General features: G+C 42.0%; 1 protein-coding gene across 1 annotated transcript in view; it reads left to right on the forward strand.

The window, feature by feature from the left end:
• LOC103052643 (uncharacterized) overlaps positions 1-15,634 on the forward strand; it is a 33,334-nt gene that overhangs the window by 12,901 nt on the left and 4,799 nt on the right. The window contains 5 exon segments of the mRNA XM_007420905.4: positions 1,501-1,626; positions 2,619-2,664; positions 5,996-6,129; positions 8,275-8,403; positions 14,545-14,662. Of these exon segments, the coding sequence (XP_007420967.3) occupies positions 1,501-1,626; positions 2,619-2,664; positions 5,996-6,129; positions 8,275-8,403; positions 14,545-14,662 (553 nt within the window).

Below are 15,634 nucleotides of genomic sequence, written 5' to 3' on the forward strand. Positions count from 1 at the left end.
ATCTGAGAGCCAGTTGCTCATATTTTGAAAGAAATTGTGAGAGAAGCCATCGCAATTTAAGCAAATGTGGTCTTGTTTCCTGTGCTGCATTTGTTCTGAAGTTAAAAAAAGTACTTTGGAACAATTCTAGCACTATGTTTTGTTCTTGACTTTTTGTCTGAGATAATCACAGATGGCCATTACTCCATTTAAGTTTCAAGTTTTGAGCAAATATTTGATTTTCGTTCCAGCAATACTGCAGTAGGGAGAAATATGTACTGTGAAGAAAAGTGATGTACCTCCCCCTCCCCCAACCAACAGATTTTCTGGTGGTGGTTTTTCTTTTATGCTTAATGGAGCAAAATAGATGTTTTAAGTCCCTGCAATAACTTTAAATCCTTTTACCATACAGAAAAATGGGCCTGAACGTTTTGCTCTCATCCACTGCAGACTTGTGCCTACAACTATGGGATAACATAGGAATAGGAGGTATAGTTCATTTGCCAAAAAAAAAAAAAAAAAAGGTTGCCATCTGCACTACTGTAAAAAAAAAAAAGTTTGTGATGAAAATGCCCCAAGGTTTCTTTCTACATTCTTCATTTTTGTACAGAATCAACTCAAAACACAATTGGATTTACTGTATTGGGATTAAAAGTAACATTAATAGTAATTCATTTGAGAGAACATCAAGGACAGAGCCAAATGGGTCTTCAGGTGGAAAGTAGAAGCATGAGTGAATGAAGGCAGACAATAATTTCCATGCCTGTAAACTTCACAAAATAGATATATGAATTTCAGTTTATGCCAGTCTTCAAACTGAAGCCCCAATTTATGTAAGATCAGCTCCATCTGTATGGACTGTAGTCACTTTTCCTTTCTCAGAGAGTTGCTACAGTACCCAACCAGAAACATAGGAAGCAAGCTGTCATATTGAATTTCCTTCAGCTGATATTGCTGAAGTTTTGGGAACTATTTTCTTTTCCAATTCACTGTGCCCTCCTGTACTATTTCCAGTCTTCTGCAAACTGGCAAATGAATATATTTCCACACAGTGGCATGTATTCCATAAGAATCTATTGCAAACTGATATTAGGTATTATTTTATTATTAGGCATAACATATGGTCTTTTCTCTCAAACCTAGGTTCTGATATTAGAATCCTCACATGTACTACAGTCAGAGCAATTCCATTTGTATTCACCACTTACAGAGTTCTCACTTGACATCCTAGAGATGTGGATAGGATCCTGATTTCTTACTTCAACCATTTATGGTCCTTTGTAGGCATATGATTGGTTCTTAATATAGTTTTAGAACTTTAGGCCACAAGTGTTTCGATCTCAAACACCTTATATATTTTTCATTGCTTTTGTGATCAGTCAAACATTCTTGCTAAGTTACTACAAATTATCCAGAGATTGACCAATACAACCTGATCCTTCTTTTTCCCACCTGTCATAGAATCCCACCAACCCTGTCTTTTTAAGGTATCTGTACCAATTTTGCCTTCTGTACTTACAGTACTATAGCTGTGGTGCTCTCAGCAATGTGGCTACAAATTCACAGCACCACAAAGCTATGCTTCATGTTGGTGACAAGTTTCTTCTACAGACTCTTCTTTCTCTCCTGTCTTCAGATGTGGACAAGGTAAAGCTGTGGGATTGTTCGATACTGATCAAGAGTATCGTCTGCCATTTTTCTAAAAGTTTAGTCGTACAGTTGTTTTTCTCCAAAAAGGTATCTTGACTTCACTGGAATATAAATATGCTTACAACTACATACTGAATATCCTTATTTGTGGTTTTTTTTAAAATATATTTCTCAATGTGGGAACTTGAGAAAGTCCAAACAGAGAAGATGTTGAATGTGGCATCTTTCATGAATCCCTTAGAGCAGCTTTTCCTATCTTAGTGCCTTCTGCATATGCTGAATTACAGTAGCCATGTTGGCTTGGGATCATGGATCTTGTAATTTATTTGAAGGTACCTGGTTGAAGAAGACTACTCTGAGAGATGAAACTTTTAAGCTGGGGTCACACATTGAACAAAGACATCGTTTGTTTTAGCTGTGGTTTGCTGAAGAAGTCATCATGATCTTGTTCACACATTTAATGCTATACTCTGAGTCAAGGTTTACAAACATGATGCTGTTTTCACATGTTGTCATATGGACTCAAAACAAGCGCCAGCAGTAGTTTTTTGGCCTGGGAAATGTACTTTGTCTTTGAGGCCTTCCTGGGAGCTATAAGACATGGACAATGATTTTATGACTGGAGTTCATGGAGCCAAATGTTTTGGTATTTTGGGGGGTGTTGGGAAGGTTTGTTGGGGGGAGGCTTCAGGGTTTTTAAGGACTACAATGGATTATTTATTTAATCTACCCACAAAAGCTAGTAGCACACATGTGAAACACTGATGGTATAGCTTTAAAATATCAATAAGTTGTGTTATGTTGCCAGAGAGAATGTTTTTACATTGAATATTTCTCACATTTGAAGCATATTCCATCAGAATATTCTGGTGATAGAGAAGGTGTTAAATAAAGCTGATATGAACTAGTTAGCTTGAAAACATTTAGATTATTTTTGCAGCCAAAAGTGCTTTTTCTCACCTCCTGATTTGCTTGTTTTCTTCAACTAGATTTCAAACTAGGCTTGTATTTGTCTCAGGAATTTAGCCACAAGTGGTAAGTAGAGTCCTAGCATGGCAGCAAAGGAAAAATTGCTAGCAGGCAGCCAACACACATGTACCCCATCACACAGAACAGGAAATGTTTTTCCCCATGTTGTTTTGCACTGTGCCTACACTCTTTTGGAAAGAATGTCCTCAGTTTGTTCTTTAAGTAGGAAGAATGTTATATTTTGGTTTCAGGCATACTTGTTGTGCTGGGGCCTTTTTCTGGTTTAATAAAGCTTCCAGTAGTCAAGGGCCAGACTAGTCAGGCAGGTTTAGGGAAGAGCAGCCCACTAATTCTAAGTCCACCTACAAAAACCTCCACATGTTTTAGAGTGATTTCCCTCAGAAGTGCTCCATTCATAAAAATTAGTAAAATACATATAAGATTGGCTGGTACATGAGATATATTTCTAGCACTGATGAATTGGAATAATGTTTTATCAGTCTGGGGTTTCATACTAAATTAGAAGAAGCTGAGAAGATGTGCTTGGTGATCAACTGTCCCTGCCCTTGCAACTACTATCTGTGGTTATGTTCTTATAATGCAATTATTCCTCTGTGTTTGTTTAAATCCAGATTGCTCTAGCAAGAGAATGCAAGGTCATTAATACAGATTATAACTGCCAAGTCACACTCTTTTATCAGCCTAAACTCCCTCAGTTGTATGCATTAAACTGAATAAAAATTAGTTTCAAAGTTACTTTTTCTAACATGAAGCTGCATTTAGTCACATATGCTATTAGATATTCTTGGGCAAAAAAGAGCCACCTATGATCATTTGGGTGGGGGGAAAAGCAGTGATCCCATCAAAATGTATACAGGTAGTCCTTGCTTAATGACCATAATTGGGACTGGAATTTAGGTTGCTAAATGGTGTAGTCATTAAATAAATCATCACGTGACCAAACCCGATTTTACAACCTTTTATGGTGGTCATTAAGGGAATAACCATGGTCATTAAGTGAATCGTGCAGTTCCCCATTGATTTTGCTTGCTGGAAGCCAGCTGGGAAGGTCACAAATAGCGATCACGTGACCCTGGGACACTGCAAATGTAAATACATGCGGGTTGCCAAGTGCCCGGATCGTGATCACATGACTGTGGGAGCACTGCGATGGTCATAACTTTGGGCACTAGTCGTAAATCACTTTTAGCGCCATCATAACTTTGAACAGTCACTAAACGAATGGTCATTAAGCAAGGACTGCCTGTAACATTGACAGAAATTTGAGAAAAAAATGATTTTCTGTAATAAAGCTGCGAATCTTTCAGAAGAGTGCCTTGCAATGAAATGCGAACAAAGCACCTTTTTTCCAGTCAGCAAAGCACGCATATGGGAAAAAGCAAAAAGTCAGTGCATGAACATGAATGCAGACACAGCTGGGAGCAGTTTTCTAAGTAGCTGCATGAGCCTAAGAAAAGATGCAGCTGCTTTAGTGATTCAAAAAGAAGTGGCATGTACATGCTCTCACATATGGTGAAGCACCACTGATTTGTACAGCCCAATTGGGAACCTGCATCTCCTTTAATTGTATTTCTTCCAAAAATTTAGTGGATTCTTTAGTAGGGGTTTTTGTTTGTTTGATTGTGCCTTCAAGTCATTGTTGACTCCTAGCAATTGCCTGGACTAATCCTTGCAGTTTTCTTGGCAAGATTTCAAAAGTGGTTTGCCCTTGCCTGCTTCCTAGGGCTGAGAGAGATTGACTGGCCCAAGGTCACCCAGCAGGCTTCATGCCTCAGGCGGGACTAGAACTCACAGTCTCCTGGTTTCTAGCCTTACACCAAACTGGCCCTGCTTAGTAGATTTATCTGATGATAAAACCCCTGCATTCAGTGGGGCTTGCATCTGATTCCTGGTGGATGAAATAGCTGAGAAAGGGACCTTGTCTCTATTTTCTTTGGTCCTAGAAAAGAAGCACTACAGTCAGGTTTCTCTTAGACAGATTCAGTTCTCAACTTCTTGCTACCTGGCTAACAATGTCCTTTGTAAACCTTTACTCCAACTTTCTATTAAACTTTCCATTAATTAATCAGTCAATCTCTTTTCCAGAGGCTTTTTACATCCTCAACAGTTTATCTGGATAGAGTAATGAAGTTAATTTATAGGTTACATAATTATGAAACTAAAGAGAAAATGGCATTATATTGCAAACAAGGGACAATCAATGTTATTTTTTTCACATAGTAGACTTTCATTTGTGGGAGAAATATATTTGCACAGATGTTTTGCAGATGAACTGAGCCTTTGGCTTCCTCATCAGTGAAGCAGTGATCTGTAACTGGATTCTATGATTCTGCAGTTTACACATTTATTAGACAGTAGAATTCATTCTATTAAAGTTTGTACATGAATGCAAGTTCAAATTCCCATCTTGGCACATATTGTGGTGGTGGGTTTAAGCATCACCAGTACTAAGACCTTTGCAGATTTTTCTGCAAAAATCAAGCCCTTCACTCCCCACTCCCAATTGTGGGGTCCCCCGTTGTGGGGAGATGGGCCAGGACAAATCAAAATTAATAATAATAATAATAATAATAATAATAATAATAATAATAATATAGATTTGACTTATGTAGTGAACATAGTCCAGAGGTGGAGAATCTATTTCAGTGCTTGGTTGAATTGACTGTTAGTAAACATATGAGGTGGGGGTCACATGCCAGTGTAACTGGGGCCACACTACTGAAAGCACTGAGCCTCCATCATACCTCCTCTCCCACATACACGTTTAATGCGTACTGATACTTTTCCTCAACATTATTAACCAGATCCAGATATTGCCTTTCTCATTAGTTGAAAGAAGAGCATGCAGACTTAAACATTAAACATTTTTTAATAAATGTACACCTTTAAGCTTTCAAGGTTCATGGAATGGATTTAATCCACAAAAGTCATATACTAATTAGGTCGTAGTTGTGGCTATTCTGGCTATTATACTCCTCTGAAGATGGTATTCATTCTGGATAACCTTCCTTCACAACAGCCCTAGAAACATCCTGAGTTGTCATATGGGTTTGAATGAGCTTTCTGGGTTCCAGTGCCACACCAGAAGGGAGCATAACTGCTTTAAGCATTCTTCTGATGACACCATTAATACTCGGAGGCCTTTTAGTGAAATCAGGGCCTAGCTTTCTTGCCAAGTTTGATCTTTCTTTCTGTTGATTTTTCATGAAACAGAGCTCAGGATCTAACCACTGTATTGTTGTTAAATAGAATTGCTCAGTTTGTAAGATATAGATGAGCTAATTTGATTTTTTAAGCTTGGTGATGTACTTTATTCTCAAGTTCTTTTTGCAGCTGATCGGCACCGACAGCCTCAAGTAGTTTTCTTCTGTTTCAGAGAGCATTCTGACCAGTCTTGTTGCTATGCATATCCAGTCCCACCTTCTTCCTCTCTTGACATTTAGCAATAAAGAGATTCAGCAGAATTCAGTAAATCTCCTCCAGATATTATCCCAACACCCAGGCAACCAGGTACATATTTTCTTAATACCATTGGCCTTTTTAATCTCAGGAGAGATCCAGTGATAGGACAAATGTTCAGGACAGGCATAATTCATACATCTATATGATAGGAAGTGTTCATGATTTACAATATAGAGTCTTTTGATATTTTAATTCATAGAATTTTATTGGGGGGAGGGGGAGAGTCCAGATGACATTGCTTTTCATTCATAACCCTTCTGTATTTTTCTACTACTACTTCCATTTTGTTTCTTTTCACAGACCAAAAAAAAAAAAAAAATCAATTCTGGGGGAAAAATATAGAATAATTACAAAATGTTTTTTACTTGGTGGTATCAGGAATAGAATTACTACTTTTCAGTTTTTCACAAGGTCCTAGGAAAAAGGTGCTTCTTGAAGGTCTAGTAGGTTACAAATTGCTGATCCTTATGGAAATACCTGTTATATATTGCATGACTAACATTTCTCAGATTTGGAACATGGGCAATCTGAATTAAAATCCAAGCATGCCCATGTTTTTACTGGATGATGTTGGAGAAGTCAATGTTCTTAAACCTGAGTCCCTGTTGCTGCTGCTTTAATTGACTACTGCTCTTTTTTCTTTAACATGTTACTGGTGATTTTGAATATTGTCAAAACTTATAAAGTTTTATGTTTTGAAACATGCTTCTAAGTGCATTTTGTTAGGCAGAAAACCTTGTCAAAGTCTCTTAACATGGTATGACCAGTACCATATATGTCATTATAACAACTGTCATTGCATAAAATCGTAAGCAGTAGTCATGCCCAATCTGTTTGGAATTTAAATTAAGAATATACAATGTGTCTAGTTTTTTTCAGTGGCATAGTGTTTAATATACGTACCACTGTGGGGAGATGGGCGGGGACAAGTCAAATTAATAATAATAATAATAATAATAATAATAATAATAATAATAATAATAATAATATATACATCTGATTCCAGGAAGGTGCTTTGGAGAGCAAGGGGGCACAACATGAAGAACACAGCCTGCTCTTCAACTCTTTTAAAACAGCTATGCTGTTTTTTGGAATATCTCAGGAAAAGATGCTTTAAAAAGTTGCAGATATATGTCATGTTTGTGTCCCTGCATTCTTCAAAGCACCTTTTTGGAAATTAATCTGAAGTGCTGCAAAGCCTAGTATTTAAGAATATTTTTTCCCTATAGTTTCATGTTTCTAAAATAAGATGGAACCTTTTCCCTCTACTTTCCTTATTTCTAAGATATTCAGTATGGTTCTACACTACATTTTATCTTTGAGACTGGTGAGGTAACATGTTTAACTTTCCTTGTGTATCATAAGAAAAAACTCTATAATTAAAAATACTTTGCCAATAAACTCTGATTACCACTATATCTCATTATCAATTTGCCATCTTTAGATTTCCCTCATTTAATAAAAAGAATGATGAGTTTTCAGGAATCTTAGAGGCTAACAGATTTATTATGACTTTAAATCTCTTGTCTCCTAATGCTTTTTTTGGGCAAAAAAATAACTTTAAAGTGCCAAAAGACCCTTTGATGTTTTGCTGCAGTAGTTCAGCATTCTCCCAATCTTGGCATTCCCAAGATGCATGGACTTTAACTCCCAGAATTCTCAACAATAGACATACTTGCTAAAATTTCAGGAGGTTGAAATCTGCACATCTCGAGGGTGCCCCCGTTGGGGAAAGCTTCAATAGACTAACATACCTTCCTCTTTAGAATTTCTTTAGCAAGCACTATCATTTTGGTTGAGTGATTTCATTACTACTGTAGTGGAGAAAGCTATCCATGATTGGAAAAAACCTTGAATGATTGGTGCTCAGTGGGAGTATTTATATTGTTGCTGATTGAATCAGCAACCAACTGTAAGGACAGCACCACTCATGGGTTTTTTTTACCGTTTAACAATTTAATGCTGGCATACTTTTATTCCAGCTGGGTATTCTTGCACAGAGACGCTCTGGCTATTTTCTTCCCTGTCTATGATGATATTGGGTCCAGCACTGGCTCTTCAGTGAAACATTACTTTGCACCCTGCTGCTGTATTATACCATTTTTGAAGACTTGGGTTAATCTCATGCAGATCGATATTACAAAGTGCTCTTCCTCTATTTTTTTTTTTTTTGCACTACTTTGCTCTTTGCAGGAAGCCCTGATGTCTGATGAGATGCTGCAAACTCTGGGGGAGCTGTTGCTTACCTGGAAAACAGACCCAGTAATTGTTGGTCGTACGGCTAGCCTCATCAAAAATCTCAGCCTTTCTAAAAACATACAGGCAAGTGTCAAGTAGTTCTTCTCAATATTGCATATTGGCCCGAAGATTCAGTTCACAGTTCAGCCAATTAGTGATATTATATGAAAACATTAAATCTTTGCTGAATTTTCATCAGAGGATGATAGCACACATGGAATTTGAGCCTATGTTTTTATTCATTCACATTGGCTTTTTAAAACGGAACTTTTTCAGGATGTTATTTTTAAGACTCAGTTCTTTCAGAATTCATATTATTATGAATTATTATAATTCATATTAGATTATAATGAAACTATTATGATCATTTTGTACCCTGTTCACTATCATTCACTCACTCACTCTCACAGAGAGAGAGAGAGAGAATAACAAAGTCTTTTTGGCTCAAACATGTTGTATCACAGGAATGTTTTTAGATAGCACAAACATAAACAGGGAAGTAGGAATGCATTTTACCTTCAGAGGCTTTACTTAATTGCTCAATAAAGCAGTAGCAGTAGAACTTTAGTTTTACTATCATGGTGTCCTTATTTTCATAAAGTCCTAAATCTATTTCCTATATGCATTTCCTAATCCAGACTTATTCCTATTAACCTATTTATTGCTATACAGATTACCTTTCTCCTTTGTATTCTCTTTTGGAATACAAGCAGTTCACACTGTTGCTTCTTTACTCATTGCCTTCTTTGTTGCATGACTCTTTCTCCTTTCCTCTGGGCTGCTCATAGTTACTTTTGCTTGCCTTCTTCTCTTCCTCAGTGCTTCAGCTACTCTTCTTCATTGTCCCATGTTGTTTTCTTTCCTGTGGACTTAGTTCTTTCTTCCTTCTGGCACAGTTGTAGTTTCCAGGCTAACTCACATGCCAGCTCCAGCAGGAGTTCCCACCTCTATCTTGTCTTGTTTCCTTTGGAGCTCTTTTTATCAGTTATCTGGCTGACAGGGAGGTAAAGACAGTATGCTTCTAGAATTTATTTATTTATTTATTTATTTATTTATTTATTTATTTACTTTATTGGATTTCTCCGCCGCCCATCTCCCCCACAATAGGGGACTCTGGCCGACTTACAAAAAACATTAAAACTATAAATACATCTAAAACACATAAAACATCCAAAATTTAAAACAATACTAAAGAAAGGAAGATCCAAGCAGATGGAAAATCAGGCTGTGGAGAGCTGGCCACTACGGGGCTAGCCATCCCCCTGCTTGAAGTATTCCCTCCCCACCCCAGGCCAAGTGGCAGAACCAGGTCTTCAAGACCCTTCGGAAGGCCAGGAGTGAGGGGGCCAATCGCACCTCCGGGGGCAGAATGTTCCAAAGAGCGGGGGCTTACCGCGGAGAAGGCCCACCTTCTGGACCCCGCTAGATGGAATTCTTTTACTGAGGGGGTCCAAAGCATGCCCTCTCTGTGCGATCGGGTGGGATGGGTTGAAGACATAGGGGAGAGGCAGTCCCTTAGGTAACCTGGTCCCATGCCATGTAGGGCTTTAAAGGTGATAACCAACACCTTGAATTGGACCCAGAAGCAAACTGGTACCCAATGCAGCTCACGGAGCAACGGTGTTACATGGGCCCTTCTTGGGGCTCCAAAAATAGCCCACGCAGCCACATTCTGGACCAGCTGTAGCTTCCGGATAGTCTTCAAGGGTAGCCCCATGTAGAGCGCATTGCAGTAGTCTATCTGGGAGATAACAAGGGCATGAGTGACTGTTCGAAGGGCATCCCGATCCAGGAAAGGGCGTAACTGATGCACAACCCAAAGCTGTGCAAAGGCCCTCCCAGCCACGGCTGCCACCTGCTCTTCAAGCAGGAGCCGTGAGTCTAGGAGGACCCCCAGATTACGCACTGGGTCTGTCTGAGGTAGTGCCACCCCATCGAGCACCAAAGATGACAAAGTCCCAGATACAGAGGAGCCATTAACCCACAGCCACTCCGTCTTACCAGGGTTCAGCCGAAGCCTGTTGTTCCCCATCCAGATCCTTACAGCCTCCAGACACCGAGAAAGGGCAGTCACGGCATCACTTACTTCACCTGGGATGGGGATGTATAATTGTGTATCATCAGCATACTGATGATACCTCATCCCATGGTGGCGGATGATCTCACCCAGCGGTTTCATGTAGATGTTGAAAAGGAGTGGAGAGAGAACCGAACCCTGCGGCACCCCACAAAGGAGGGGCCGAGGATGGGACCTCTCGCCCCCTATCAACACCGATTGGGATCAGCCCTGAAGAAAGGAGGTGAACCAGCACAAAACTGTGCCGCCCACCCCCAACTCCCTGAGCCGTCCCAACAGGATACCGTGGTCGACGGTATTGAAAGCCGCTGAGAGATCAAGGAGAGCAAGGATGGTCACACTTCCACCATCCCGCTCCCGCCAGAGATCATCCATAAGCATGACCAATGCCGTTTCTGTACCATAACCAGGCCTGAAACCTGACTGAAAAGGGTCCAGATAATCTGTTTCCTCCAGAACCCTTTGGAGCTGTGAAGCCACCACTTTCTCAACCACCTTCCCCAAAAAGGGGAAGTGGGAGACTGGACGAAAATTGTCCAGTATGGTAGGATCCAGGGAGGGTTTCTTGAGGAGGGGGTGCACCAACGCCTCCTTGAAGGCGGCCGGAAACACTCCCTCCTGCAAGGATGTAGTAATCATCGCCTGGATCCAACCACATGTCACCTCCCAAGCTGCTTTCACCAGCTAGGAGGGGCATGAGTCAAGATGGCAAGTAGTGGCCTTCACAGTCCCTAGGACCCTGCCACTTCCTCAGGAACAACAGGATCAAATTGTTCCCAGATAACTGGGTAAGAACGGTCCCCCGGTATCTCCCCAGACCCTGCCCCACGCTTGGAGTCTAACTTGGAATGAATCCGAGCGACTTTGTCCTGCAGATGCTCTGAAAATTCCTCCACATGGCCCTGCAAATGAACCCCCACATCCCCCTTGCCAAGGAGGGACCTAGTGATCCTAAACAGGGCCTCCGGGCAGCATTCTGCAGATGCGATAAGGGCAGAGAAGTATAGGTGCTTCGCCACCCTTATTGCCACAATGTAGGCCTTAACAGCAGCTCTAACCTGTGTTCAGTCGGATTCAGTCTTTGTTTTCCTCCAGCGGCACTCTAGACGTCTCTTAACCCTCTTCAGCACTCTCAACTCCTCCGTAAACCATGGGGAGTGTTGGGCCTGATGTGGCAAGAGAGGTCGCATAGGCGCAATCCTGTCCAAGGCCCCAGCCGCCTTCCTATTCCAAGCAGCAGCCAAGGCCTCCGCTGGACCGTGCAGCAGGTCCATGGGAATATCCCCCAGCTCCCTCTGAAACCCTTACGAGTCCATGAGGCACCGGGGGCGGGCCAGTCGTATGGGTCCTGCCTCCCTGCAGAGGGGGGTGGCATAGGAGAAACTCAGGATCATCAGGACATGATCTGACCATGACAGCAGGGAAAGCTGTAAATCTCCCCTCAGATCACTTTGCCATTGCTCCGACAAGAAAACCAAATCTGGCATGTGGCCACTGTCTCGGGTTGGGTTTGCGACAGGCCCATGGCTGCCATGATAGCCATGAACTCCTGAGCCGCGTCCGAGGACCGCCCCAGGGATGGCAGGTTGAAGTCCCCCAGAACCATAAGCCTGGGGAACTCCACCGCCAGCCCCGCAATGGCCTCCAGCAGCCCAGGCAGGGAAGCTGCCATGCAGCAGGGAAGCTGGTACAATAGCAGAACTCCCAACTGTTCACGGGAACCCAACCTAATGAACAGTGTCTCACAGCCAGAAACCTGTGGAGCAATGCCCCTGAAGGCCACTAGAGATTCCCGGATCACAATAGCCACCCCTCCTCCCCTGCCCTGGCATCTCAGCTGGTGCCACACTGTGAACCCAACCGGGCACATTTCCGAGAGGGGCACCCCCCGCCTCGGGGCCCAGCCAGGTCTCGGTAATACATGCCAGGTCAGCCCCCTCCTCAGCAATCAAGTCACATATGGGGGGGGCCTTGCTGTTAACCGACCTGGCATTAAGCAGCAGCAGCCGAAAGCCAGGGCCCCTACGAACCTGCTGACCAGGACCTGGGAATGAGCCAGGAGGGCCGGAACATGCCACCGTGAGACATACCGGGGGCGTCTTCCCCGAAGATGGCCCGCCCTCCAGCTCCCGCCATAACGTCCCCTGCCCATCACCACCTCAATGGTGTAGCCCACCGCATAGCCCCCAGGGGTTCTGGGCCCAAATACCTCCCTACCTGGACCTCCCGGGCCCCCAATCCGAGGCAAGGGCCCCTCCTTCCAACCAGTCATCCTCATTCACCCCCAAACGCTCACCGGTGAGGGGGGGTCACCCCGGCGCACCAGCTCACGCTCTCAGCACCGCCAGGACCCACCCCCACCGAACCATACACCCCCCCCCACACCCTCTGTCACCCTGCACGACCTCTCTCACTAGTCGGCAGAGTAGACACCCAACTCACTCCCTCACACCTCCTGTCTCCCACCCAGAAGGTGGATCCTAATATCCTCACACGCTCTTAGACTCCCTCCTAGACTCTCACTCCCAGGAGGGAGTCCCAGACTCACACTGGAGGGACCCTGCGGTTCTCCACTGGCCCTGGGGGGGGGGGCTTAATGGGGGTGGCCAGTTTCTTAATCCCCAGTTTGCTGGTCTTAGAACCCGGGACTATTGGTGTCGTCTGCTGTCTGGCTGGTCCCTTGTCTGGCTGCTCCTCCGACACCAAATGCTCCTCCTCCACAGCCAGACTACAAGTCCACTGTGGCCTTGCCCCCCCCGCCCCGCAGAATAATTGTGAATATACATGAGAGGAAAGAACTTGCACCAAGTAGGGCCATACTTTCCTACAGACATACATGAGAAGGAAGAGTTTGCATCTTCCAGATGTAATACAAGCTTCATTGCACAATTTTGAGTCATAAAAGATGTGACCCCGGTCTAGAGTGTTTACAAAGGAAGCATAGTGAAGGGGGAAGAGAAGTGGCCAACATAATCACACAAGCCCAGATTTCATATCAAATAAAGTGTCAAGAGTCATTACCCAATGCCTAAAAGATGATAGGGTCAATGCTCTGTGGCTATTTCTGGACATTGCTTTCCAGAGACATGATGCTGATAAAGACTTTACCTATAGTTCCCATCTCTAGACTTCTAATACCCATTTAAATGGATGAATTGATTCATAGAGGGAATGTAGTCCCCCATATATTGGGCCTAGTATCTTTACATTATGTCAAAGCCATCACTTTGAATTGCACCTAGAAAGAAACTAGAAATCAATTTAGAACTCAGAATAAAAGGCCAATGTGCTTATTCCTATTCTTGCTGCTGCAGTTTGAATGAACTAATCATACTATGTATTACAGACACCCTATGCTGATGAGAGCTCAAATTTGGCTACTTCCTAACACTGAAATGGGCTGCTGTAACGGACATTATAGCAACCACTAGAATATCCTATAGCAATGGATTGTAGAGATATTAAATTTCCTGGAGGGCATATTGTGTAGATAATCTTAAAGCTGAACTGGTCTGATCAATTCTGGGAAACAGTTTGAAAATCCTTATGACACTTTAAAATGTTTAGCTATACAGTGAAGAATAGTGGAGTATCAGAGTACTAAATAAATTGTGCAATGTTATGGTCCTTATTTAAACAACATGTATAGAAGGAAAGAGAGTTTACATTATCAAACAATGCACTGAACTGCATGCTTTCTTCTCATGTTAATTTCCTACTTTTATAAAATCTTGCAGGTTTCCTCAAATCTGCTTTATGGAGTTCATAAGTATCAAATACAAGATGGGCCTAAGAATATTGGAGATCTTGTCTCATACTTGGAATTAATACAAGAATTTAGAGGCAACTTATGCCATAAATGTTTTAAGAAAGGAAACAAGGCAATCACAGAAGAGAATTATTGCAGACATATGGATGTTCTGCATGATACCCTCTCTCCCTCTATTCTGCATCCTTCTACCAGATTCTAAAATAACTCCAACATTGATTGGGGCAGAGGCAATAGTTTAATTTGATTTTTGAATTAATCTGATACATGCAACAAAACTGCCATGATTAATGTTCTTTTTGATTCATGATGCTAATTTTTGCAGCTTGAAAAATAGGTTTATAAGACTGAAACATTCCCTTCTCTGTATGATTTACAGAAGATCCTAGAAAGTCCATGCATCAAAGGCCTTTTACAAGCTATCCGTAGTGCCCACTTACTAGAAGAGGACTCTCTTTTCTGTGTTGTATCTTGTCTTGCTGAACTAGTGAAGCATGGTAAGGGGACTTTTATTCTGTTGAATAGATACATAAGCCTTTTTGCTGGCACTGAATACTGTTGTATGCCACCCGGAGTTGCCTGTGGTGAGATGGGTGGCTATATAAATTGATTTATGCATAGGTTCTCCATTCAGTAAATGTGAGAATGGGCCTATGAACCATACTTGTAGTGTTGTGTCTGGAAAAGTATCTACATACATAGAGCAATCTGTGTGCAGATGTCTCTTTTCATATGTCATTGCAGACATGGAGTAGTGGGGAGGTTAAAAAGAACTGGATTTATAGTGGAAGGGGAATCAATAGGTGCAATATGGTTTCTGTCTCTTAGCATTCATTGAATGTACAGAAGATTGTACAAACATTTTCCCAGATTTTACTTTAATGTCAAACTCCTTTATTTTACTATCTGTTTGGGAGATAGAGGAGGGTAGAGTCATCAGCTAACCAAGAAGTCCAGCATTTTAAAAAAATCTTGGCCATATACAGTATAACTGTTATTGTTTTTATATATTAAAATGATTGTTGAGTTTAACCCGAGTGTACCATTTCATATGTGAGACATGCATATGGGAACATAAGCATTGCCACTCCTGCACAAACTGCAGTGAAGCAGAATGGAGGATAACAGCAAAATAGTGAAATGCTAGTAAGAACCCTGGGCATTGATTTCATAACTACATCCTTATACAGGTAGTCCTCGGTTAACAATGGTAATTGGGACCAGAATTTCCATTGCTAAGTAATGCAGTTGTAAAACACGACATCACATGACCGCACTGCTTAGCAATGGCAATCGTGGCACTCTTTGTTGCCGTCATTAAGTGAGGATCGTGGGTTGTTAAGTGAATCTCAGGTGGTTTGCAAGCAGGCTGGCAGGCAGGGTGTGAGGGTGCAAGTGACTTACCAGAGCAACTTGCAACCTTTGCTGCTGGCTTCCCCATTGACTTTGCTTGTGAAAAGCCAGCAAGG

The sequence above is a fragment of the Python bivittatus genome, unplaced genomic scaffold (assembly GCF_059951505.1).
Source record: "Python bivittatus isolate LINGU-HERP-01145 unplaced genomic scaffold, Pbiv_v1 ctg000020_np1212, whole genome shotgun sequence".
NCBI lineage: Eukaryota > Metazoa > Chordata > Lepidosauria > Squamata > Pythonidae > Python > Python bivittatus.